General features: G+C 46.4%; 2 protein-coding genes across 13 annotated transcripts in view; one reads left to right on the top strand and one right to left on the bottom strand.

Moving 5' to 3' along the window:
- The window catches only part of tk1 (thymidine kinase 1, soluble), a 115,777-nt gene that overhangs the window by 59,337 nt on the left and 29,586 nt on the right, over positions 1 to 26,854 (bottom strand). For 3 of the 8 annotated variants that reach the window (XM_070857790.1, XM_070857795.1, XM_070857793.1), the window contains exon 1: positions 13,188 to 13,533. The exons of 1 other annotated variant lie outside the window; for it this stretch is intronic. The gene's annotated coding sequence lies outside the window, so the exon portion shown is untranslated. Of the gene's footprint in view, positions 1 to 13,187; positions 13,534 to 13,758; positions 13,930 to 26,854 lie in introns of those variants that run through there. 4 more of the 8 variants (XM_070857791.1, XM_070857792.1, XM_070857796.1 and 1 more) reach the window with 3 other exon arrangements.
- Positions 1 to 26,854, top strand: part of afmid (arylformamidase) — an 80,037-nt gene that overhangs the window by 38,744 nt on the left and 14,439 nt on the right. For all 5 annotated transcript variants that reach the window (XM_070857785.1, XM_070857786.1, XM_070857787.1 and 2 more), the window contains 3 exons: positions 494 to 591; positions 1,394 to 1,472; positions 4,258 to 4,393. In XM_070857785.1, the coding sequence (XP_070713886.1) occupies positions 494 to 591; positions 1,394 to 1,472; positions 4,258 to 4,393 (313 nt within the window). The remainder of the gene's footprint in view (positions 1 to 493; positions 592 to 1,393; positions 1,473 to 4,257; positions 4,394 to 26,854) is intronic.

Genomic DNA, 26,854 nt, shown 5'->3' with positions numbered 1-26,854 from the left:
TTTTGATAAGTGAATTTAAGAAAATGTCAGCTCCCCCATTAGGGTTTTTCATTATGAACCATGCAGTGGAATCCTGGAGTAGCTATAGGTAACTATTTCTGCTGAAGCAAAGTTGGCCAATTCCAGACATTTGTTTTCTATTAAAATGATTGGGCAAGAGGGATCAAGCCCATGCTTCACTTCCCATTAAAATATGTTCAGAATGTTAAGGAACTAAAATAACTGTTTAGATATTTCCCACAAAAAAAAACTCTCGAGTACAATTCAATGTTGAAGTCAGAATCAACCAGGATGGCAAAGCAGAGCATTTCCTGCAGAGCTTTACACTGAATTGTTGGCAGAGAGGCTGACATAAACTGCAGTTTCATATGCTTTTCTGAATAAAGTTTTCTTCATGGGAAGGTGTGGGGAGAGGGGGTAACTGCAGAATTGTTTTCTGTTTGGAGAAAACTTGCAAAAGATTTATACTCCTTTCCTTTTGCATGTCTTTCAGTGGTGTTTATCTCTGTGGACATTCTGCTGGTGCCCATTTAGGAGCCATGGTGCTTTGTACAGATTGGGCAGAGTATGGTGTCACTCCTGATATTAAAGGTAATGGCAGGAAGGTGTTGAGCTCCTTCTATTTCGTGCACATATTTTTGCTTTCAATCATTTTAGTTACAGTATGAGAAGGGTTTCTAGGGAACTGAACTCTCATCTTGTCACCCTGCCTGGGAACATAATAAAGCTCCAGCAAATTTCTTCCTCACGTCCCTGAATAAAAATCACTTGTGCTTTTTTCATGTCAGTGCTGGGAATGGAATACATTTCTATTTTGGGCATCCAATGTCAGCATCAAGTGTTCTCAGGTCAAGTAAATAGCCAGATACACAGTAAACTTTCCTTTATGTTATCCTAATAATGAGAATTATGTAAAAATTGTGAAATGTAACAAGCATTTCAAATTGACACTATGAAAGACACTTGGTACAGTATTGACATTTTAGTGTGATATTCTATATTTTTTATTCATCATTGAGTAGAAGTTGAACAAAAGATTGAAGTGCACAGACATTTTAATGATGGTGAAAATTTCCACTGGGCCGAATGAGGTAAGTTTATATTTGAGTAAATCATTGTGGTTAACTTAACAGATAGTGGTTACTGGAGTAATCAGAAAATGTGCAATGGATGAACTTTTGTGATATAGGCACATTTAACGTGTGACTCACGCTATACTCAAGTTTTCATTGTTTAGGCGATTGACCAAGAGTTTTGAACGCTTGAAAAATATTGATGTTTCAAAGAGAATATTGCCCGGGTTTTAGCGAATGACTGCATCATTCAAGTATTCAAGTTCTCTTAGGTCTTTGACTGATGGCATAATACAGAAACATGTTTTATTTTTCCACAGGTGTTTTATTTCTCAGTGGGATTTATGACCTCTGTCCAATTGTCCACACCTACGTCAATGATCCTCTTCAGATGACTGAGTATGTTCACTGCCAGTGACCATGATTACATTTACAAATGACTAGATTATATTTTTGCAACTAAATTCCCTGTACATGCTATTTAAAGCCAATGGTGCAAAGTTCAATTACTCCATTATTCATGCATAACCCTGACTATTTTGTGCAGTAGGCATGTTCACAATTATCTTCCTGAACAGCTGAAGTTTCTTCATTCCACTTCAGCACAGAGGTTCTTGGAGATAGGGGATATCCTGTTCAGTTTGTTTTTAGCGCTAAAATTTTGACAGTTTGTGATAAATCACACTTTGAAGTGAGTGCACTGGAATGGGGTATGGTAGCATAATGGTTTTGCCTAGAAATACAGAGACCTGGACTAATGATCCAGAGACATGAGTTCAAATCCCACCATGGCAGCTGGGGAATTTAAATTCAGTTAATTCAATAAATCTAGAATACAAAACAAATATCAGTAATGGTGACCATGAAACTACCAAATGATTGTAAAAACCCATCTGGTTTATGCATGTCTTTTAGAGAAGGAAATCTTCTGTGAAGCTGGTCCGGCCTATATGTGGCTCCAGACCCACAGCAATGTGGTTCACTCTTAACTGCCCTCTGAAATGGCCTAGCAAGCCACCCTGTTGTATAAGGCAGCTCACCACCACCTTCTCAAGGAACAAAGAAATGGCAGACCAATTGAACAAATACTTTGGTCTGTCTTCACTAAGGAAATAATAGGGGACCGAGGGTCTAGCGAGAAGGAGGAATTGAAGGAAATCCTTATTAGTCAGGAAATTGTGTTAGGGAAATTGATGGGACTGAAGGCCGATAAATCCCCAGGGCCTGATAGTCTGCATCATAGAGTACTTAAGGAAGTGGCCCTAGAAATAGTGGATGCATTGGTGGTCATGTTCCAACATTCTATAGACTCTGGATCAGTTCCTATGGATTGGAGGGTAGCTAATGTAACCCTACTTTTTAAAAAAGGAAGGAGAGAGAAAACAGGGAATTATGGACAGGTTAGCCTGACATCGGTAGTAGGGAAAGTGTTAGAATCAATTATTAAAGATGTAAAAGCAGTGCATTTGGAAAGCAAGTCAGCATGGATTTATGAAAGGGAAATCATGCTTGACAAATTTTCTAGAATTTTTTGAGGATGTAAGTAGTAGAGTGGACAAGGGAGAACCAGTGGATGTGGTGTATTTGGACTTTCAAAAGGCTTTTGACAAGGTCCCACACAAGAGATTAGTGTGCAAAATTAAAACACATGGTATTGGGGGTTATATATTGACGTGGATAGAGAACTGGTTGGCAGACAGGAAGCAAAGAGTAGGAATAAGCGGGTCCTTTTCAGAATGGCAGGCAGTGACTAGTGGGTACCACGAGGTTCAGTGCTGGGGCCCCAGCTATATACAATATACATTAATGATTTAAGGCATTGAATATAATATCTCCAAGTTTGTAGATGATACTAAGCTGGGTGGCAGTGTGAGCTGTGAAGAGGATGCTAAGAGACTGCAGAGTGACTTGGACAGGTTAGGTGAGTGGGCAAATGCATGGCAGATGCAGTATAATGTAGATAAATGTGAGGTTATCCACTTTGGTGGCAAAAGCAGGAAGGCAGAAGATTATCTGAATTGTGACAGATTAGGAAAAGGGGAGGTGCAACAAGACCTGGGTGTCATGGTACATCAGTCATTGAAAGTTGGCATGCAGGTACAGCAGGCGGTGAAGAAGGTAAATGGCATGTTGGCCTTCATAGCGAGAGGATTTGAGTATTGGAGCAGGGAGGTCTTACTGCAGTTGTACAGGGCCTTGGTGAGGCCACACCTTGAATATTATGTACAGTGTTGGTCTCCTAATCTGAGGAAGGACATTCTTGCTATTGAGGTAGTGCAGCGAAGGTTCACCAGACTGATTCCCGGGATGGTAGGACTGACATATGAAGAAAGACTGGGTCGACTAGGCCTTTATTCACTGGAGTTTAGAAGGATGACAGGGGATCTCATAGAAACATATAAAATTCTGACGGGATTGGACAGGTTAGATGCAGGAAGAATGTTTCTGATGTTGTGGAAGTCTAGAACCAGGGATCACAGTCTAAGGATAAGCCATTTAGGACCGAGAAGAGGAGAAGCTTCTTCACTCAGAGAATTGTAAACCTGTGGAATTCTCTACCACAGAAAGTTGATGAGGCCAGTTTGTTAGATATATTCAAAAGGGAGTTAGATGTGGCCCTTATGGCTAAAGGGATCAAAGGGCATGGAGAGAAAGCAGGAATGGGGTACTAAAGTTGCAAAAATGATCAGTCATGATCATATTGAATGGTGGTGCAAGCTCGAAGGGCTGAATGGCCTACTCCTGCACCTATTTTCTATGTTTCTATGTTTCTAATTAGGGATGGGCAATAAATGCTGGCTTTGCCTGTGACGCACACATCCCATGAATGAATTAAAAAAAAATCTGGCTCACTGATGAAATAAGTCATCACCTCTTTCTATTACATCCACTGAGTGTTCTGTTGTCTTTAAATGATAACACTTTCATATAAGTTTAGAACTGAAAAGGGAACTTTAGAAGTCTTGGATTAGCTACTCATTTGGATAGAAATGACTCCACAAGTTATTTTTCATTTATTTATTATTAACTCAAAATCTGGGCCACTATGTTTGGATGAAATTCCTGTGATCGTCATTTTAACAAAATTGTTAACCTTTTACTGACTGACTCAAGTTTGATGATGGGCACAATGATTTTTTTTGTCACACTGTTGTGAAGTTAATAGCTTGTTATGATCTAATAGGGGTGATGCTCTCCGAAACAGTCCGATGCAGTTTGTGAACACCATGAAGCGACTAGTCGGGAACTGTGAGATCGTGGTTGCTGTGGCACAGCATGATTCGGATGAATTTAGGAAACAATCTCAAGAGTATTACCAGGTATATTATGTTTTTAATCTGTTTTACTTCCATTAGCCCTATTTTCCTATCTCATGGGATATTTTCTTCAGGCAGATTTTGAATAACTCAGCTACCCTATGTAGATGTGTTGGTGTGATGGACTAATCTAAATGGTAATCGATTTTTCTAACCAACGGATCCTAACAGAACTGAAACTGGGCCAAATGCTTAACGTTGGTGACATTGGGTTGGATTTTGCGTGGGGTCAGTGGGTGCGATCAGTGGCAGATTAGGTGGGAAAGTGTTTTTTTCCCCCAGCGGGTCATAACCCGCTGTCAACCCATCACCTTGCACCTTTTCCCGTTGTCGGGTGTGTCAGCGTTGAGCAGACCCAACACGTAGTGGTGGGTTCGTAGCGGGGACCCAATTCAGGTCATTAGTGGCTGGTTTAGAGCCACTTAAGAATCAATTTCAGCTCATCTTCTGCATTTGACAGCTCACCCATGGGATCCACGCTGGTCATGGACCGTGTCAGTCAAACTGGGGAGGGAGTTCAGTGGCCATTGAATCAGTTGTTGTGTTGACAGCTTCAAATGTACAATAAAAGCTCCCACCTTACAGAGATATCTTCCCTCAGCCACAAGCTCTTCCTCATTGCATTTCCACAATAGATTCACCATTCTGCAAATCTTTACACAAATCTCCATCCAGTCTGACCTCATTACCTTCTCACCATTGACAGATCATTTCTGTCATCTCCACTTCACCTGACAGCTATTCCATCAGCATGGGTGTGTTTTATACTCTCTCAACTTGGTCCTCAGAATCCCACCACGATCAGCCCCAACACCAGCAGCAGCAGGCACACCAGCAGCATCAACAACACCACCAACCTTCTCCACAATCAACTGATGCTGCATAGGACAGAGGGCATCAGCACCCGACCGCATTGCTGCTCGGGAGGCCAGGGATGGCCTCACCATGGCCAGATTTACACCCGCTGCACACCCTGGCTGCCACATGATGTACGATTGACACCATCCAACACCAACACCATAAAGCATCCCAACAATGCCCAAGTCATTCCTTTCACACTCATCACCATTGCCGGGGATGGGGGGGGGGGGGCGGGGCGGCGAGGGGATACCATTATGTCTCATCATTCACTGCAATTCATTAAGCCACTTCCAAAAGGTGCTCACAAATCTGACCAAGAACGCAAAGTGTTGAAAATGAAGGTTTCAATGTTTGACACCACATTAACAGAAACTTTATATGAACATTGCATAAAACACCCAAGTGCCGACTCTTGGGCCCAAGTTTCAGCCTCAGTTGCTCCTGATTTTTTGGAGCAACTGGTGTAGAACGGAGCATCTTAGAAATTCAAATTCTCGGCATTTAGTTTGCTCCAGTTCTAGTCAGTTAGAACAGTTTCACTTTGGAACAGAATTTTTTTTTCAAAATGGGGCGTGTCCGGCCACTTACGCCTGTTTTCAAAGTTTCGGCAGTGAAAACTTACTCCAAACTAACTTAGAATGGAGTAAGTGAAGATTTTTGTACGCTCGAAAAAACCTTGTCTACACTTTAGAAAATCAGGCGTAGGTTACAAATCAGGCGTAGGGAATGGGGGGGGGGTGTTTAAAGGGAAGTTTACAAACATTAAACACTTCAGTTTTACAAATAAAGAGCCATCATCAATAATAAATGATAAAAACATCAATAAATCAACCAATAAAATCAAAAAAAATTACTAAGAAATAATTTTTAAAAAAATCAATAAATAAAACATTTTCTACTTACCGACTGCAGATCCGGGAGCCCTCCAACAGCGTGCTGGGATGCCCCCCCCCAGTGTGTCTCTGTCAGTGTCTCTATCTCTCTGTCTGTCTGTGTGTGTCTCTCACTCTCTGTCTGTCAGTGTCTGTGTTTCTGACAGCGAGGGGTGGAGGGGAGGGGGAGGATGGGGAGGGGGAGGGGAGGGGAGGAGGGGTGGTGGAGTGGGGGAGAGGGGGGTGGGGGTGACAAGGGAGGGAGGGGGTGAGAAGGGAGGGAGGGGGGGGCGAGTGAAGGGAGGGGTGGTGAGAGAAGGGAGGGAGGGAGGGGAGGGGGGAAGAGAAGGGAGGGAGTGGAAGGGGAGAGAGAAGGGGGCAAGAGAGAGAGAGAGAGAGAGAGAGAGAGAGAGAGAGAAAGAAAGGAGAGGGAGGCGGAACGGGCCCGGCCCGGCCGGGCCCAAGACTTCGAGCTTAGACTTACCGGATTGACAGGTAGGTGGCGTCGGATCCGGGGGGGTCGGGAGCGTGGATCGGGGGCGGAGATCGGTCGTGCGGGGGGGGGGGGGGGCGGAGATCGGTCGGGGGGGGGAGAGGGGAGATCGGTCGGGAGCGGAGGTCGGTCGGGGAGGGGGGGGAAGGTCGGGAGCGGGGGAAGCGGAGGTTGGGGTCGGGGGGCGGTCCGGTGGGGGAAGCGGGGGTTGGGAGCGGGAGTCAAGTCGGGCCGGGTCCGGTCCGGAGGAAGCAGAAGCTGGGCGTGGGAGGCAGCCTTATACACGCAACCCCAGTGAGGCCATTCAGCCAGGGCTAGGGGCTGCATGCTTCGGGCTCCTCCCACACAGTTTTGGGCGCCTGGAGCTACTGCACATGCGCGCCCACTGTAGCGCGCATGTGCAGAGGCCCCGGCACTGTTTTCAGCGCAGGTACCTAGCTCCGCCCCCTGCAGCTTGTGCTGCGCCGCGCCAAGGGCCAGAGGACCAGCAGGGAGCCGGAGAATCTGGAAGTTTTTTTTAGGCGCACTTTGTGGCGCGAAAAACGGGCGTCCAGAACTTGGGCCCCTTGTGTGTTGTTAGCTGGTATGATTGCACTAAGATGAGGGTGAGTGTGTGGGTGGCTACTGAGATGGTGATGTGATAATGTAGATAGAGAGAGATGGGTGGAGGTGCAAGCTAAGTTGGTGTGAGTAAGAATGTGTAGGGGTAGGATAGGGAAGGCAGAGTGATGGGGATGTGATGAGGTTGAGTAAGGCTTTGTCCTAATGTTTTGTGATCTACTGAGATCATTGAAACGTTTGTGACACTGCACCCAGATCCTCCTGACCACATCCCTGCTTGTGCCCTCCTCTGCAATGTGCAACCATCTCCTGAGGAGGTCTTTTCCGCCCATGGGAAGGGAAGAGGCTTTGTGCTGTGACTCCCTCCATAAGAATATGGAAGAAGTCATGGGAGAGCCTGGGTGCAGCCCTGTACCTCTGCGCAGTGATTGTCCGTGTTTGAAGCTGCAGAACATTGACATCACAAATGTCAAAAGAAAGAAAGTCCAGTCCCTTTAAGATAACCAGCTGATGACACGTCATCAAGTGAAGTCATCAGACCCGCGTCCTCTAATTGGCCAGCAAACCCGCTGGGTGGGCTTAGCAAGCCCAATCCACAGACAGTCATTTCAGAGGCCGGAATGGAGACAGTAGCGGAGTCAGGATGCACCACCGACGTTGCCTGCCACGGACCCGCCGAAGTTCGTAAAATCAGCTATATTTAACATTTTATGGAATGCTGCTGGGCAAAATGAATGGATTCTTGGGCCTCTCTCAGGGTTCTGAATGTAAATTTATAATAATTTCTTGAGAATATACTGCCTCATATATTGAATTTACAGTAAGCCTCACAGCTGTTGGAAATGGGGCCCAGTTTTCGTTCACAGATAAGGCATGCCTCTAACTACCATCCATATTAACAAACAGAAATAGGGCAATCAAATATATCAGTGCTTAGTCTATCTGTCCTACCCTGCCCAGACACTTCTTGTCCGTTACCAGAGAGTGGTGAACCTGTGGAATTCTTTACCATAGAAAGTTGTTGAGTCCAGTTTGTTGGATATATTCAAGAGGGAGTTAGATGTGGCCCTTACGGCTAAGGGGATCAGGGGGTACTGAAGTTGCATGATCAGCCATGATCATATTGAATGGCGGTGTAGGCTTGAAGGACCGAATGGCCTACTCCTGCACCTATTTTCTGTTTCTATGTTTTCCGAGAAGTTTTGTTGGCATGCATAGGGAAGATTCTTTTTTTTGTGTTCATTAAGGCCAGATAATCTGTCTTTATTGATGTTGGTTGAGGAATAAATGTTGGCGAGGACACTGGCAGAATTCCCCAGCTATTCTTTGAATAGTGCCATGGGATCTTTTAATGACTCACCTCGGCTTAATGTCTCAACTGAAAAACGGTACCTCTGACATTGCAGCATTCACTCAGTTTTGCACTGTAGTGTCAGCCTAATTATGTGCTTCAGTCTTTCAAGTGGGACTTAAACTTTTGCAGTTAGAATTTCCCCAAAGCCCGCCAGTGCCCGATTGCCGCCCAAAAAACTGCTAAGGCTGGGAAGATTATCGCCGGCGAAAACTTCCTGAAAATTTTTTTTTAAAACCCGCCCAACAAAAAATATGGGCCTTGAACCCCCAATCTGGGCGAAAAAATGCAATTTAGGGTAGATTGGTCGGTGCCTAAAGAAAATGGGCGAAACATTTAAAAAATTTATTAAATTTACCCCGAGGCTGCGGGTTGGGCCTAACACCTAAAAAAGAATAAAAATAATTTTTCAAAAATCCTAACTAAAAAAATCCAAAAAACATTCCCAAGACACTTTTAAATTAAATCACCCCAAAAGATTTTGAAAATAAATAATAAAAAAAACAATCACTTACCTTTCTCTTGCAGACCTTCCAGCTCCGCTGATCCTCAAGGCCGTTTTTTTTAATACTTACCCACGGGTCCCCGCTGAGCCAAATAGCGTGCCAGATCGATCTGTAGACAGTGCCGGCGGTCCGCTCCCCAGCGGGACATCAAAACCGCCAGCGTGCCTCAGCTGGGGAATTTTTCGCCGACCCGGTACTCGCCCAAAACGGCCAATACCGCCGAGAAACCGGGCAGTGAACCACTGCAAATTCTAGTCTCGTGGTCTTTTAACTCAGAGGAAAATGTTCTTACAATTGTGCTAAGGTTGATACCTACTGAAGGATTCAGAACTTTGACTGTCTTTAGAGCTTTTCATTTGGAACAGTTACTCTGCTCTGACTAAGCAACGACTAACAATAAAAGTAGAATATCTGGAACTTTGAAGGCACAGAAGGCTGACAAATGGTATTACTGATGCATCATTTGTAATAGCTAAAGAATGGGCAGCTGCCCATTGCTTGACTATTTCATCTAGGGCTGTCAAACATTTAGAAGAAAAAAATCTCAGTTCATCTTAGTTATAATTGCATAGTTAGTTGATATAATTGCAGCATCCATCAACGGTTTTTATTACCGGCCAGAAGTGCGTCGTCTGCCATATTGGGAAAGGGAAAAAAAAATTGGCCTGAAATAGGCATTAAAACCTTTGCATATGCAAATAACACCTGTTTGAAATCCCCACTGCACGATTGGTTGGCTCTGAAATGTGTTAATCATGTATTCTTTCCTATGCCAAGTAGGTCCTAGCATAAAACAGGTCTGCAACTCATTTCAGAAATTATGCCAGTACTCCATGTCTACATCTAGTCTAAGAGCAATTCAACCGTACTGAAATATAATACTAAAAATAGAGTGCAAATCCAAAATACTTTGCTGCAGATCCAAGCCCTCCCCGCCCCTCCCCATAATGAGGCCTGCAGTGATGTTAAAAAATGGTTGCTTTATCTTTCCCCTGTAAAAGCTAACATTTTTACATTGCAATTTTCTCTTAAAATGTACAAAATTACACCATTTTAAACCAGTGCTGATGTACAGCAGTCTACAGACTTTCATGTTATGAGGTACTATCATTCTGGAAGTTTAGCAAAGGGGTATTGGATGAGGTTTCATTTTTATTGTAAAATCTTTTTAAAATGTTTTCATTTAATAAAATATTATCCGGATTAAACCAGAAATTGGACCCTTATGGGGGTCTTGTAATAACATGGTCAACTATGGATTGAAACAGTAAGAGCTAGTAGATGTAGATGGCCCATATTGAAATGTATATTAATAAAGGTATTGGTGAACTCACTCGTACTTTTGCAGCTGGAATTTCACAGGTCTGCATCTAAAATAATCCAACAATTTTATAACCCCCATGAGGAAACAAATCTTATATCTACTCTCTGTAATTCTTCCAGTCCCACACTCCACTTCCAACCTAGAAGGTAAGCAGCTAACTGGCTGCCAGGCCTCTGCCTACCATTAGACCATGGTGAGAATGGCCTGACCTTTGACTTTCTCTGATCTGGCTTCCATTCTGTGGTTCCTGGAAAGCATGGCCAAAATCAGAAACTTAATGTGTGGGGAGTCATGGGTGCAAAGCCAAGTCCTACTGTAATGGCTCAGAAAAAGAGTAAATGTTAAGAAATAAATATTTCAGAATACTGTTTGGGGTAAAGAAACTAATGGCTGTCGCAAAGACTAGTTTTTAAAAAAAAATTCCTGGGATGTGGACGTCGCCCATCCCTTATTATCATTGAGAAGGTGGTGGTGAGCCCCCTTCTTGAACCGCTGCAGTCATTATGGTGAATGTACTCCCACTGTGCAGTTAGGGAGGGATGAAGGAATGGCGATATATTTCCAAGTCAGGATGGTGTATAACTTGGAGGGGAACTTGCAGGTGCTGGTGCTCCCTTGCGCCTGCTGCCCACAATGGCTGTGCGGTGGTCACTGCTACCAATACTGTCATGGACACATGCATCTGCGACAGGTAGATTGGTGAGGACGAGGTCAAGTAGGTTTTTCCCTCGTGTTGGTTCTTTCACCACCTGCTGCAGGCCCAGTCTGGCAGCTATGTCCTTCATGACTCAGCCAGCTCGGTCAATTGTGGTGCTACCGAGCCGCTCTTGATATAGGACATCGAAGTCTGTGCCCTTGCTACCCTCAGTGCTTCCTCCAAGTGGTGTCCAACATGGAGGAGTACTGATTCATCAGCTGAGAGAGGGCAGTAGGTGGTAATCAGCAGGAGGTTTCCTTGCCCATGCTTGACCTGAAGCCGTGAGACTTCATGGGGTCCAGAGTCAATGTTGAGGACTCCCAGGGCCACTCCTTCCTGACTGTATACCACTATGCTGCCACCTCGGGTGGGTCTGTCCTGCCGGTGGGACAGGACATACCCAGGAATGGTGATGAGGTGTCTAGGACATTGGCTGAAAGGTATGATTTTGTGAGTATGACTATGTCAGGCTGTTGCTTAACTGGTCTGTGGGACATACCCAGGGATGGTGATGAGGAGTCTGGGAAATTGACTGAAAGATATGACTATGTCAGGCTGTTGCTTTACAGGGTGGAGGACTTTACAGGGTTGACTGGACTGAGTGTGCTGTTGTCATATCCAAAGCTGGTGCTGGGTGCTGGTATTATTCTTATTATTGTTTCTTGTAGCGGTTTGTTACTACTGAGTGGCTTGTTAGGCCATTTCAGAGAGCAGTTAAGAGTCAACCACATTGCTGTGGGTCTGGAGTCACATGTAGGCCAGACCGGGTAAGGATGGCAGATTTCCTTCCCTAAAGGACATTAGTGAACCAGATGGGATTTTACAACGATCCGGTAGTTTCATGGTCACCATTACTAATACTAGTTTTTTATTCCAGAGTTACTTAATTAACTGAATTTAATTTCCACAGCTGCCGTGGTGGGATTTGAACTCACGTCTCTAGATTATTAGTCCAAACCACTGGATTAAACTGTAATTTAACCACTATGTTACTGTTATATATGCAGACTATAGAAATACTCTCTGTGTAGTTGCATAAGATGGAGACTTGTTGCCCTGAAGTACTATCAATAAGGTTTACACTGTGTATATACACATGCTGGCACCACTAGAAAGTGCAACTGGTGGAGCCCGGGGTTTCCTGTCCTGCCCTGGTGGCAGGGGCTGTATAAAAGGGGAGCCACCATGCGACTGCCTCACTCTGGAGTTAGGAATAAAGGACCAAGGTCACTACAGTTTGAGTACAACACATTGCCTCGTGGAGTCATTCATAGGTACAATACAAACATAATAACTGGTGACGAGAATAAGGACTTTCACGCGATATTATGGCTACCTTTGGCACACTAAAAGACTTCACAGAGGGTGATGATTGGGATGCCTTCACGGAAAGACTCGAGCTATATTTTGTGGCAAACGACATGGCAGGGGAGACGGAAACGTTGGCAGAGAAGCGCAAGGCTATACTGCTGACCAGTTGTGGGCCCGAGGTCTACCGCCTCGTCAGGGACTTGCTGGCACCCACGAAGGCCAAGGGTAAGACATACGATGAGCTGACTGAACTAATTCGCAACCAACTTAAACCAAAAGAGAGCATCCTCACGGCAAGGCACAGATTCTACACTCACCGCAAACCTGAGGGCCAGGAGATTGCAAAATATGCAGCCGACCTCAGGAGACTTGCGGCACCGTGTGATTTTGGCACGCACCTCAATGAAGCATTGCGAGACATTTTCGTGATAGGAATTGGCCACGAGGGACCCTTCACAAGCTATTATCTGCCAACACCACAGTCAACCTGCAGAAATCCATCAGCATCAGTCAGGCGTTCATGACCTCGACCTGCAGCACCAAGCAAATTATTCAGCCTGTGGACTCAAATCCAGAAAGTACTGTACACAGAATGATGCCTTTCACAGGCAAGACTGTAGAATGTGGCTCTGCACAGGGCAGACAGCACAGATCTCAAGGTTCCAGAACTCAGAGTCTGCCGAGGGGTGCTAATCGAGTAGCACTGTTGGCGTTGCGGAGGAAACCATAGGGCACACCAGTATCAGTTTGCTGAGTACATATGCAAAGCCTGTAACACGAAGGGCCACCTCCAGTGTATATGTAAAATAAATACGACTCACCGTCTAGCAGAGGAGTCGATAGATGACTTTGAATCCAGCGGGGTGTATGATGATTTGGCCAGAGAGGCAGCTCAGCCCCAAGAAGAAGTGTATGGAATGTATACCTGCACCACCAATTGTCCTCCAGTGAAGATGGAAGTCGAGATAAACGGCATTCCAGTCTTCATGGAAGTGGACACAGGAGCGAGCCAGTCAGTGATGAGCCAGGATGCCTTCAAGAGGCTATGGAATGAAAAACGACCCGAGCTGGTTCCAGTACAGGTAAAGTTGCGCACCTACACCAAGGAGCTGATCCCAGTCCTTGGTAGTGTGGATACAAGTGTAATCCATAATGGCATGGTGCACAAGTTACCTCTGTGGATTGTTGCAGTTGATGGTCCAACGCTACTCAGAAGAAAGTGGATGGGAAAGATCCAGTGGAAATGGGAAGACCTCTTCACTCCAGCAATCGATGTCCCCCGTGCTCAGAGGCAGAGCAAAACCTCGCCTTCACTTGGGCCAGGCACCAGAGAATAGACCAGCGCAGCACCTGACTGCGTGCAATGATCTGACCGGAACGACCTAAAAGTACCTTCTCGGCTCCAGTGGCAGGACACCTGGGGAGGAAGATCGAAATCACAGGCACTTCTTCCAGCTTTTGTGGCAGAATCGCGGGAGAGAAGGATCAAGGCAGTCAACCTCGAGGACAGAGGCAAGATGGCGTTCCTGCTGCAGCGAGGAGCAGCATGGCGTGGCAGGGTTCTCTTAAAGGAGACCTACAACCAACTGAACTTAAAGAGACATTGTATGCATGGCAATCAATGTAACGAACCGATTAAGAATGTAAAGAACAAAATGTTGCGAGATGTCGGGAACAGAGTGTCCCCAAGAGTAGCAAGCGAGCGAATTTGGGAGGGTAAAGATGCTCTGCCCCAGGTGTCCCCACAAGTTATGGGCCAGCGACCTCAGGAAGGCACTGATCCGAAGGCACTGATCCTGATACCCTGTCCCAGGTCTATCCCACGCTGCAGGCACCCGATGGTACTATTCGCCACGGACCTGGAAACGATAACGGCGCTGTTAAGTCCTGACTCTAATGTACTGACTTACACGAGACACATGCTGAAGTCAAGGTCACACAGAACCTGCATCTTTAATTCCAGCTCTCCAGTGCTGCACTTGCCTGAGACCTCCCTTTATATACCACAGTGGGACAGGTATGGAGTGTCTCCTGCAAGTGCACCCCTGGTGGTAAGGTATGCTTATTGTTACAGGTCATATCCAGTTACAGTCATGTATAGCATGGTAATATAGAGTTATATACAGTAATGTGAGATACATGACAGGCGCCAATACACGCAGTCGGCCGCCATAGTCCACCACCCGGGTAGAGATGGCGCAGCCCCCAGACCCAGTCGCTATCTCGGCCATGTCCGGAAGCGAAAGGTCAGAACCAACGAGTTCCCCAAACGGGACCTGGAACAGCCAGGTTCCCAGCACCGTTAGAGAGCAGGCAGAAGATTCTGCAGCCTTCAAAGGAGGACAGGGAGGCCACATACATCTGTGGCTCTGCCCACCACGAAGCAACGGCAAAGGCCCTGAGTCCTGGCAAGGTGAGTGAACCAAGCCTACCCCGCTAGCAGGGGGCGCAGCACCTCCATCAGACGACTAGGACCCTGTCCGGTTGCTCTGGAACTAGTGTCCTCGCATACCTGTACAGCTACCTCAGTACTGACCATGACTGAACTAATTATACAATCTACCCAATCCTGGCGCACGACCGTAAAACGTAACGAATGTAAGTCACTGAATCAAAGTATCACGATACAAACTGTAAAAAAAAAATTTGCTTTCTTCCGTTCTTTGTACTTACACTGTGTCTGATCCTGTAAGTTTATGTAACGGGCCAGCTGCATGATCTCGCTGTGGGGGGTGGGGGGGGGGGGCCGTGGGGGAAGGAGGAGGGTAAATGGACACACACATGGATCACACCCAAAACCCTCTGGAACCTCCACTGTATCATCGAACCATCCAAACTGGTAACCACTACCCAATGTTGTGGCAAAAGAACTTGGGGGTTAAAAGGGAAGAGCCAAGTCAAAGCACAGCCAAGATGCAAAGGCTATTGGCACTTAAGTCTGGGGAGAGCTAAGCCAGTGCAAAGATAATTGGCACAAAGAACTTGGGACAGAGTGATGTTAGATATGCAGACTATAGATATACTCTCTGTGTAGTCACTATACAGTTGCATAACATGAAGACTTGTTCACCTGAAGTACTATCAATAAGGTTTATACTGTGTATATACATGCTGGCACTACTAGAGGGTGCAACTGGTGGAGACCGGGGTTTCCTGTCCTGCCTTGGTGTGGCAGGGGCTGTATAAAAAGGGAGCCACCATGCGGCTGCCTCACTCTAGAGTTAGGAATAAAGGACCACGGTCACTACAGTTTGAGTACAACACATTGCCTCGTAGAGTCCTGTTATGTATGCAACACCTTGTAACCAGCATTCTACCACCACCAGAGGGCACATCTGTTGGAGTCCCAAGGGTCCTAGCATCCCTTGGGAGCACTGCATATAAACAGGCCTCCCATGCTGTGCCAGAACTCTGGAATCAGAATAAAGAGACTAAGGTCACACTTACTCAAGTCTACAGTACTCAGTCATATTGCTTTATTTGAGACATAACAACTGGCGACGAGTAATAGATAACGAACCATCATGCGAAAATGCAGAGAACTGTTGGTATCCTGGAGAAATTCTCAGAAGGGGATGATTGGGAAGCCTTTGTGGAGCGACTCGACCAATACTTCGTGGCCAAGGGAATGAGAACGCTAACAAACGAAGGACGATCCTCCTCACCATCTGCGGGGCAACAACCAATGGCCTCATGAAGAATCTTCTTGCTCCGGTGAAACCAACAACCAAATTATATGAAGAACTGTGTACGCTGGTCCGGGGGCACCTAAATCCGAAGGAGTGCGTTCTGATGGCAAGGTATCGATTTTATACATGTCAACAGTCTGAAGGTCAGGAAGTGGTGAGCTACGTTGCCAAACTAAGGCGCCTTGCAGGACATTGCGAATTTGGTGGATTCCTGGAGCAAATGCTAAGAGACTATTTTGTGCTTGGCATTGGCCATGAGGTTATCCTTTGCAAACTATTGACTGTTGAAACACCGAACCTGAGCAAAGCCATAACGATAGCCTAGGCATTTATGTCCACCAGCGATAACACCAAACAAATTTTGCAGTATAAAGATGCATCGGCAAGTACTGTACACAAAGTAACATCATTTTCAGGCAGGAATGCATATGGCAGAACATACACGCCTGCAGCTGCACAACCTCAGATGACTCAGAGTCTGCCATCAAGTGTGAATGTGAGGCAATTAACACCTTGTTGGCGCTGTAGAGGTGATCATCGAGCCCATCAATGCCACTTCAAACACTATGCGTGCAAAGGCTGTGAAACAATGGGACACCTCCAGGGAATGTACAGACGAGCTGCAAACCCTGCAAACCACCACGTTGCAGAGGAACACCGATCCATGGTGGATCAAACTCAACTAGAGGAGGCAGAAGTGTACGGGGTACACTCCTTCACCACGAAATGTCCACCGATCATGTTAAAAGTTGAATTGAGCGGAATTCCAGTATCCATGGAATTGGACATAGGTGCAAGTCAGTCTATCATGAGCAAAAAGGCCTTCGAGAGGCTGTGGTGCAACAAGGCACAAAGGTCCAAGCTGAGCCCTATTCATACCAAGCTAAGAACTTACACTAAAGAGCTGATCCCTGTAATTGGCAGTGCAGCAGTAAAAGTCTCCTATGATGGAGCAGTGTACGAACTACCACCATGGATTATACCAGGAAATGGCCCCACACTGTTCGGCAGAAGCTGGCTGGGAAAAATCCGCTGGAACTGGAACGACATTCGAGCGCTTTCGTCCGTTGACAACGCCTCATGTGCCCAAGATTTGAGCAAGTTCCCATTGTTGTTTGTGCCAGGCATCGGAAATTTCTCTGGGATGAAGGTGCAGATCCACTTGGTACATGACCCATCCACCACAAGGCACGTGCAGTGCCATATATGATGCAAGAGAAAATGGAGATCGAGCTAGACAGGCTGCAATGAGAGGACATAATCGTGCCGGTTGAGTTCAACGAGTGGGCCAGTCCGATTGTTCTGGTTCTCAAGGGCGATGGCACGGTCAGAATTTGTGGGGACTATAAAGTAACGATTAACCGTTTTTCGCTGCAGGACCAGTACCCGCTACCCAAGGCAGAAGACTTATTTGCAACGCTGGCAGGAGGGAAAACATTCACCAAGTTGGACCTGACCTCGGCCTACATGACGCAGGAGCTGCCGGAATCTTCGAAAGGCCTCACCTGCATCAACACGCACAAAGGTCTGTTCTTCTACAATAGATGCCTGTTTGGGATTCGATTGGCCGCGGCTATTTTTCAAAGGAACATGGAAAGTCTGCAAAAGTCGGTTCCGAGTACTGTGGTTTTCCTAGACGATATATTGATCACGGGTCGCGACACCATCGAACACTTGCAGAACCTGGAAGAGGTTCTAAGCCGGCTAGATCGTGTGGGACTCAGGCTGAAACGCTTGAAGTGTGTTTTCCTGGCGCCAGAGGTTGAGTTCTTAGGGAGAAGAATCACGGCAGGCGGCATCAGACCCACCGACGCCAAGACGGAGGCCATCAAGAACGCGCCGAGGCCACAGAACGTGACGGAGCTGCGGTCGTTCCTGGGACTCCTCAATTGTTTTGGTAATTTCCTACCTGGGTTAAGCACCTTGCTAGAACCTCTACATATATTGCTACGCAAGGGAGAAACTGACCATAAGCCGCTCATATCGCTATTCTCAGAGAGCAAAGGTATTAATACCAATGCCTCTGCTCGCATCCAAAGATGGGCTCACGCTGTTCGCATATAACTATGTAACTCCCCACAGGCCAGGCACAGAAAACTGCGCTGATGCTCTCAGTCGGCTACCATTGCCCACCACTGGGGTGGAAATGGCACAGCCTGCAGACTTGCTCTTGGTGATGGATGCATTTGAAAACGAAAAATCACCCGTTACGGCCTGCCAGATCAGTACCTGGACCAGCCAGGATCTTTTACTGTCCCTTGTAAGAAACTGTGTCCTCCATGGGAGCTGGTCCAGCGTCCCAGCGGAGATGCATGAAGAGATCAAGCTGTTTCAGCGGCGCAAAGACGAAATGTCCATACAGGCGGACTGTCTTTTGTGGAGTAATCGCGTGGTTTTGCCTAAGAAAGGCAGGGTAAAGTTTATACGCAACCTACACAGTACCCACCCAGGCACAGCCAGATCCCATGTATGGTAGCCTGGCATCGACTCAGATTTGGAGTCTTGCGTGCGCCAATGCAACAATGGCTCTCAACTGAGCAATGCACCCAGGGAGGCACCGCTAAGTTTGTGGTCATGGCCCTCCAAACCGTGGTCTAGGATCCACGTTGATTCGCTGGCCCGTTTCTAGGCAAAATGTTTTTGGTTGTTGTGGATGCTTATTCAAAATGGATTGAGTGTGTAATAATGTCTGTAAGCATGTCTACTGCCACCATCGGAAGCCTACGAGCCATGTTTGCCACGCACGGCCTGCCTGATGTCCTTGTCAGCGACAATGGCCGTGCTTCAGCAGCGCTGAATTCGAGGAATTCATGACCTGCAATGGGATCAAGCACGTCACATCTGCCCCGTTCAAGTCCGCATCTAACGGCCAGGCAGAACGGGCAGTCCAAAACATCAAGCAAAGCTTGAAATGCATGTCGGAAGACTCCCTGCAGACCCGCCTGTCCCGAGTTCTGCTCAGCAACCGCACAAGACTCCACTCGCTCACCGGGGATCCCCCTGCTGGACTGCTCATGAAAAGCACACTCAAAACAAGACTCTCTCTAGTCCACTCTAATCTCCATGATCATGTCGAGGGCAGGCGGCATCGACAAAGCATGTACCATGATTGCGCAAATTTGTCACACGATATTGAAGTCAATGACCCTGTATTTGTACTCAACTATGGACATAGTCCCAAATGGCTTGCTGGCACTGTCGTAGACAAAGAAGGGAGTACGGTGTTTGAGGTCAAACTTGCAAATGGACTAACTTGCAGAAAGCATTTGGACCAAACCAAACTGTGATTCACAGACAGCCACGAGCAACCTGAACAGGACACCACCAACTTCGACCCTCTGATACACATACAAGTGGCAACCGACATCACGATTAACCACGAAGCTGAACTCATCATCTCCAGCAGCCCAGGTGCGCAGCAGCCCAGTGAAGGCCCAACCAACTCACCTGCACCTCTGTTTGTACCGAGACGACCGACTAGGGAGCGGAAAGCCCCAAATCGTCTCACCTTGTAAATAAGTGTACTATTGACTTTGGGGAGGGGGGGAGTGATGTTATGTATGCAACATCTTGTAACCAGCATTCTACCGCCACCAGAGAGCGCATCTGTTGGAGTCCCAAGGGATCCCAGCATCCCTTGAGAGCACTGCATATAAGCAGGCCTCCCATGTTGTGCCAGCACTCTGGAGTCAGAATAAAGAGACTAAGGTCACACTTACTCTGGGTGTTATGTAATGAGAGAGGATTAATTAGCAATCTCGTTGTGCGAGGCCCCTTGGGGAAGAGTGACCATAATATGGTGGAATTCTGCATTGGGATGGAGAATGAAACAGTTAATTCAGAGACCATGGTCCAGAACTTAAAGAAGGCTAACTTTGAAGGTATGAGGCGTGAATTGGCTGGGATGGATTGGCGAATGATACATAAGGGGTTGACTGTGGATGGGCAATGGCAGACATTTAGAGACCGCATGGATGAACTACAACAATTGTACATTCCTGTCTGGCATAAAAATAAAAAAGGGAAGGTGGCTCAACCGTGGCTATCAAGGGAAATCAGGGATAGTATTAAAGCCAAGGAAGTGGCATACAAATTGGCCAGAAATAGCAGCGAACCTGGGGACTGGGAGAAATTTAGAACTCAGCAGAGGAGGACAAAGGGTTTGATTAGGGCAGGGAAAATGGAGTATGAGAAGAAGCTTGCAGGGAACATTAAGACGGATTGCAAAAGTTTCTATAGATATGTAAAGAGAAAAAGGTTAGTAAAGACAAACGTAGGTCCTCTGCAGTCAGAATCAGGGGAAGTCATAACGGGGAACAAAGAAATGGCGGACCAATTGAACAAGTACTTTGGTTCGGTATTCACGAAGGAGGACACGAACAACCTTCCGGTTATAAAAGGGGTCGGGGGGTCTAGTAAGGAGAAGGAACTGAGGGAAATCCTTATTAGCCGGGAAATTGTGTTGGGGAAATTGATGGGATTGAAGGCCGATAAATCCCCAGGGCCTGATGGACTGCATCCCAGAGTACTTAAGGAGGTGGCCTTGGAAATAGTGGATGCGTTGACAGTCATTTTCCAACATTCCATTGACTCTGGATCAGTTCCTATGGAGTGGAGGGTAGCCAATGTAACCCCACTTTTTAAAAAAGGAGGGAGAGAGAAAACAGGGAATTATAGACCGGTCAGCCTGACATCGGTAGTGGGTAAAATGATGGAATCAATTATTAAGGATGTCATAGCAGTGCATTTGGAAAGAGGTGACATGATAGGTCCAAGTCAGCATGGATTTGTGAAAGGGAAATCATGCTTGACAAATCTTCTGGAATTTTTTGAGGATGTTTCCAGTAGAGTGGATAAGGGAGAACCAGTTGATGTGGTATATTTGGACTTTCAGAAGGCGTTCGACAAGGTCCCACACAAGAGATTGATGTGCAAAGTTAGAGCACATGGGATTGGGGGTAGTGTACTGACATGGATTGAGAACTGGTTGTCAGACAGGAAGCAAAGAGTAGGAGTAAATGGGTACTTTTCAGAATGGCAGGCAGTGACTAGTGGGGTACCGCAAGGTTCTGTGCTGGGGCCCCAGCTGTTTACACTGTACATTAATGATTTAGATGAGGGGATTAAATGTAGTATCTCCAAATTTGCGGATGACACTAAGTTGGGTGGCAGTGTGAGCTGCAAGGAGGATGCTGTGAGGCTGCAGAGCGACTTGGATAGGTTAGGTGAGTGGGCAAATGCATGGCAGATGAAGTATAATGTGGATAAATGTGAGGTTATCCACTTTGGTGGTAAAAACAGAGAGACAGACTATTATCTGAATGGTGACAGATTAGGAAAAGGGGAGGTGCAAAGAGACCTGGGTGTCATGGTACATCAGTCATTGAAGGTTGGCATGCAGGTGCAGCAGGCGGTTAAGAAAGCAAATGGCATTTGAGTACAGGGGCAGGGAGGTGTTGCTACAGTTGTACAGGGCATTGGTGAGGCCACACCTGGAGTATTGTGTACAGTTTTGGTCTCCTAACCTGAGGAAGGACATTCTTGCTATTGAGGGAGTGCAGCGAAGGTTCACCAGACTGATTCCTGGGATGGCGGGACTGACCTATCAAGAAAGACTGGATCAACTGGGCTTGTATTCACTGGAGTTCAGAAGAATGAGAGGGGACCTCATAGAAACATATAAAATTCTGACGGGGTTAGACAGGTTAGATGCAGGAAGAATGTTCCCAATGTTGGGGAAGTCCAGAACCAGAGGTCACAGTCTAAGGATGAGGGGTAAGCCATTTAGGACCGAGATGCGGAGGAACCTCTTCACCCAGAGAGTGGTGAACCTGTGGAATTCTCTACCACAGAAAGTTGTTGAGGCCAATTCACTAAATATATTCAAAAAGGAGTTAGATGAGGTCCTTACTACTAGGGGGATCAAGGGGTATGGCGAGAAAGCAGGAATGGGGTACTGAAGTTGAATGTTCAGCCATGAACTCATTGAATGGCGGTGCAGGCTAGAAGGGCCGAATGGCCTACTCCTGCACCTATTTTCTATGTTTCTATGTTTCTAAGTCTACAGTACTCAGTCACATTGCTTTATGTGAGACATAACAGGTACAGTACAAACATAATAGTTACCATGCCCTGTCCAGTGGTTTGAACCATTAGCAGATGGGGAAATGACATCGCTGCAGGAGTTCCTCAGGGCAGTGTCCTAGACTGAACCATCTTCAGCTGCTTCATCAATTATCTTACCTCCATCGTCAGGGGAGGGGGATGTTCACTGATGATTGCACAGCATTCAGTTCCATTCGCAGCCTCAGATAATGAAGCAGCCCATGCCCGCATGCGGCAAGACCTGGACAACATCCAGGCTTAGGCTTTTAAGTGGCAAGTAACATTCGTGCCACACAATTGCCAGGTTATGACCCTCTCCAACAAGAGAGAGTCTAACGACATTTAATGGCATTACCAGTATCAAATCCCCCACCATCAACATCCTATGGGTCAGGTCACCATTGACCAGAAACTTAATTGGACCTGCCACATAAATACTGAGGCTACAAGAGCAGTTCAGAGGCTGGGTATTCTGTGACGGGTGACTCACCTCCTGACTCCGCAAATCCTTTCTACCACCTACAAAGCACAAGTCAGAAGTGTGATGGAATACTCTCCATTAGCCTGGATGGGTGCAGCTCCAATGACACTCAAGAAGCTCGACACCATCCAGGAGAAAGTCATGGGCCTGACTGGCAACCCATCCACCACCTTCAACATTCAATCCCTCCACCTTCAGGGGCATTTAGGGATAGGCAATAAATGCTGGACTTGCCAGTGATGCCCACATCCCATGAATGAATAAATAAAAAATAAATAAAAATAAGGGCTGGATTTTAGGCTTTAATGTTTTTGGGGCGATAATGGCGTCGGTGTGGGAAAGTTAGTGGCTGGGAACAGTTTGCGCTTTAGCAGTTAAGTTTGGGCATCTGGGCCCTGCGTCAGGGGGCACAGCGCTAAGGGAGGTGTAGTATACTCTTGGCGCAAAGCTGGGAAACTCCCGAGCTAAAGAGCCGGGCCGGGAGCGCTCCGAGAGATATCTGGAGGGTGGACCTAAAAACCCCCCACAAAAACATTCCCAAACCAGACCCGAGGATCGCTGTGGGGCGCAGAGGACCTCACCGCCGCCATTGCCGCCACTCCGGGGCGAAACCTGGAGTGCAGAAAACCGGAAAATCCAGCCCCATGAGTATTTCAATTTATTTTTTTCACTCGCCAACTTTCTCCTCTCAGGGTGAGGAAACATTGCTTCCGGTTTGGTGGGCAACCTATCAAATAAAATTATACCTGAGTTTGAAGAGCTTATTCTTTTTCTCTTAGAATGAGAACTTATTTGATTCTAGTTGTCTTCAGTCAGCTATACGCAGAGTATACGTAAAAAAAAAAAATGGGGTTAATTAAATGTACCATGATAGGCCCATGACCTGAATATAGAAACATAGAAAATAGGTGCAGGAGTAGGCCATTCGGCCATTCTAGCCTGCACCGCCATTCAATGAGTTCATGGCTGAACATGCAACTTCAGTACCCCATTCCTGCTTTCTCGCCATACCCCTTGATCCCCCTAGTAGCAAGGACTTCATCTAACTCCTTTTTGAATATATTTAGTGAATTGGCCTCAACAACTTTCTGTGGTAGAGAATTCCACAGGTTCACCACTCTCTGGGTGAAGAAGTTCCTCCTCATCTCAGTCCTAAATGGCTTACCCCTTATCCTTAGACTGTGTCCCCTGGTTCTGGACTTCCCCAACATTGGGAACATTCTTCCTGCATCTAACCTGTCTAACCCCGTCAGAATTTTAAACGTTTCTATGAGGTCCCCTCTCATTCTTCTGAACTCCAGTGAATACAAGCCCAGTTGATCCAGTCTTTCTTGATAGGTCAGTCCCGCCATCCCGGGAATCAGTCTGGTGAACCTTCGCTGCACTCCCTGAATAGCAAGAATGTCCTTCCTCAGGTTAGGAGACCAAAACTGTACACAATACTCCAGGTGTGGCCTCACCAATGCCCTGTACAACTGTAGCAACACCTCCCTGCCCCTGTACTCAAATCCCCTCGCTATGAAGGCCAACATGCCATTTGCTTTCTTAACCGCCTGCTGTACCTGCATGCCAAACTTCAATGACTGATGTACCATGACACCCAGGTCTCTTTGCACCTCCCCTTTTCCTAATCTGTCACCATTCAGATAATAGTCTGTCTCTCTGTTTTTACCACCAAAGTGGATAACCTCACATTTATCCACATTATACTTATTCTGCCATGCATTTGCCCACTCACCTAACCTATCCAAGTCACTCTGCAGCCTCATAGCATCCTCCTCGCAGCTCACACTGCCACCCAACTTAGTGTCATCCGCAAATTTGGCAATACTACATTTAATCCCCTCGTCTAAATCATTAATGTACAGTGTAAACAGCTGGGGCCCCAGCACAGAACCTTGCGGTACCCCACTAGTCACTGCCTGCCATTCTGAAAAGTCCCCATTTACTCCTACTCTTTGCTTCCTGTCTGACAACCAGTTGTCAATCCATGTCAGCACACTACCCCCAATCCCATGTGCTTTAACTTTGCACATCAATCTCTTGTGTGGGACCTTGTCGAAAGCCTTCTGAAAGTCCAAATGTACCACATCAACTGGTTCTCCCTTGTCCACTCGACTGGAAACATCCTCAAAAAATTCCAGAAGATTTGTCAAGCATGATTTCCCTTTCACAAATCCATGCTGACTTGGACCTATCATGTCACCTCTTTCCAAATGCACTGCTATGGCATCCTTAATAATTGATTCCATCATTTTACCCACTACCAATGTCAGGCTGACCGGTCTATAATTCCCTGTTATTTCTCTCCCTCCTTTTTTTAAAAAGTGGGGTTACATTGGCTACCCTCCACTCCATAGGAACTGATCCAGTCAATGGAATGTTGGAAAATGACTGTCAATGCATCCACTATTTCCAAGGCCACCTCCTTAAGTACTCTGGGATGCAGTCCATCAGGCCCTGGGGATTTATCGGCCTTCAATCCCATCAATTTCCCCAACACAATTTCCCGACTAATAAGGATTTCTCTCAGTTCCTCCTCTTTACTAGACCCTCCGACCCCTTTTATATCCGGAAGGTTGTTTGTGTCCTCCTTAGTGAATACCGAACCAAAGTACTTGTTCAATTGGTCCGCCATTTCTTTGATCCCCGTTATGACTTCCCCTGATTCTGACTGCAGGGGACCTACGTTTGTCTTTACTAACCTTTTTCTCTTTACATATCTATAGAAACTTTTGCAATCCGTCTTAATGTTCCCTGCAAGCTTCTTCTCGTACTCCATTTTCCCTGCCCTAATCAAACCCTTTGTCCTCCTCTGCTGAGTTCTAAATTTCTCCCAGTCCCCGGGTTCGCTGCTATTTCTGGCCAATTTGTATGCCACTTCCTTCACTTTAATACTATCCCTGATTTGCCTTGATAGCCACGGTTGAGCCACCTTCCCTTTTTTATTTTTACGCCAGACAGGAATGTACAATTGTTGTAATTCATCCATGTGGTCTCTAAATGTCTGCCATTGCCCCACCACAGTCAACCCCTTAAGTATCATTCGCCAATCTATCCTAGCCAATTCACGCCTCATACCTTCAAAGTTACCCTTCTTTAAGTTCTGGACCATGGTCTCTGAATTAACTGTTTCATTCTCCATCCTAATGCAGAATTCCACCATATTATGGTCACTCTTCCCCAAGGGGCCTCACACAACGAGATTGCTAATTAATCCTCTCTCATTACACAACACCCAGTCTAAGATGGCCTCCCCCCTAGTTGGTTCCTCGACATATTGGTCTAAAAAACCATCCCTTATGCACTCCAGGAAATCCTCCTCCACCGTATTGCTTCCAGTTTGGTTAGCCAAATCTATGTGCACATTAAAGTCACCCATGATAACTGCTGCACCTTTATTGCATGCACCCCTAATTTCCTGTTTGATGCCCTCCCCAACATCACTACTACTGTTTGGAGGTCTGTACACAACTCCCACTAACGTTTATTGCCCTTTGGTGTTCTGCAGCTCTACCCATATAGATTCCACATCATCCAAGCTTCCTTCCTAACTATTGCCTTAATCTCCTCCTTAACCAGCAATGCTACCCCACCTCCTTTTCCTTTTATTCTATCCTTCCTGAATGTTGAATACCCCTGGATGTTGAGTTCCCAGCCCTGATCATCCTGGAGCCACGTCTCCGTAGTCCCAACCACATCATATTTGTTAACATCTATTTGCACAGTTAATTCATCCACCTTATTGCGGATACTCCTTGCATTAAGATACAAAGCCTTCAGGCTTGTTTTTTTAACACCCTTTGTCCTTTTAGAATTTTGCTGTACAATGGCCCTTTTTGTTCTTTGCCGTGGGTTTCTCTGCCCTCCACTTTTCCTCATCTCCTTTCTGTCTTTTGCTTTTGCCTCCTTTTTGTTTCCCTCTGTCTCCCTGCATTGGTTCCCATCCCCCTGCCATATTAGTTTATCTCCTCCCCAACAGCAATAGCAAACACTCCCCCTAGGACATTGGTTCCGGTCCTGCCCAGGTGCAGACCGTCCGGTTTGTACTGGTCCCACCTCCCCCAGAACCGGTTCCAATGCCCCAGGAATTTGAATCCCTCCCTGCTGCACCACTGCTCAAGCCACGTATTCATCTGCGCTATCCTGCGATTCCTATTCTGACTAGCACGTGGCACTGGTAGCAATCCCGAGATTACTACTTTTGAGGTCC

Source organism: Pristiophorus japonicus, chromosome 16 (assembly GCF_044704955.1).
Source record: "Pristiophorus japonicus isolate sPriJap1 chromosome 16, sPriJap1.hap1, whole genome shotgun sequence".
Taxonomy (NCBI): Eukaryota; Metazoa; Chordata; class Chondrichthyes; family Pristiophoridae; genus Pristiophorus; species Pristiophorus japonicus.
This window is presented reverse-complemented; position numbering and strand designations above follow the sequence as displayed.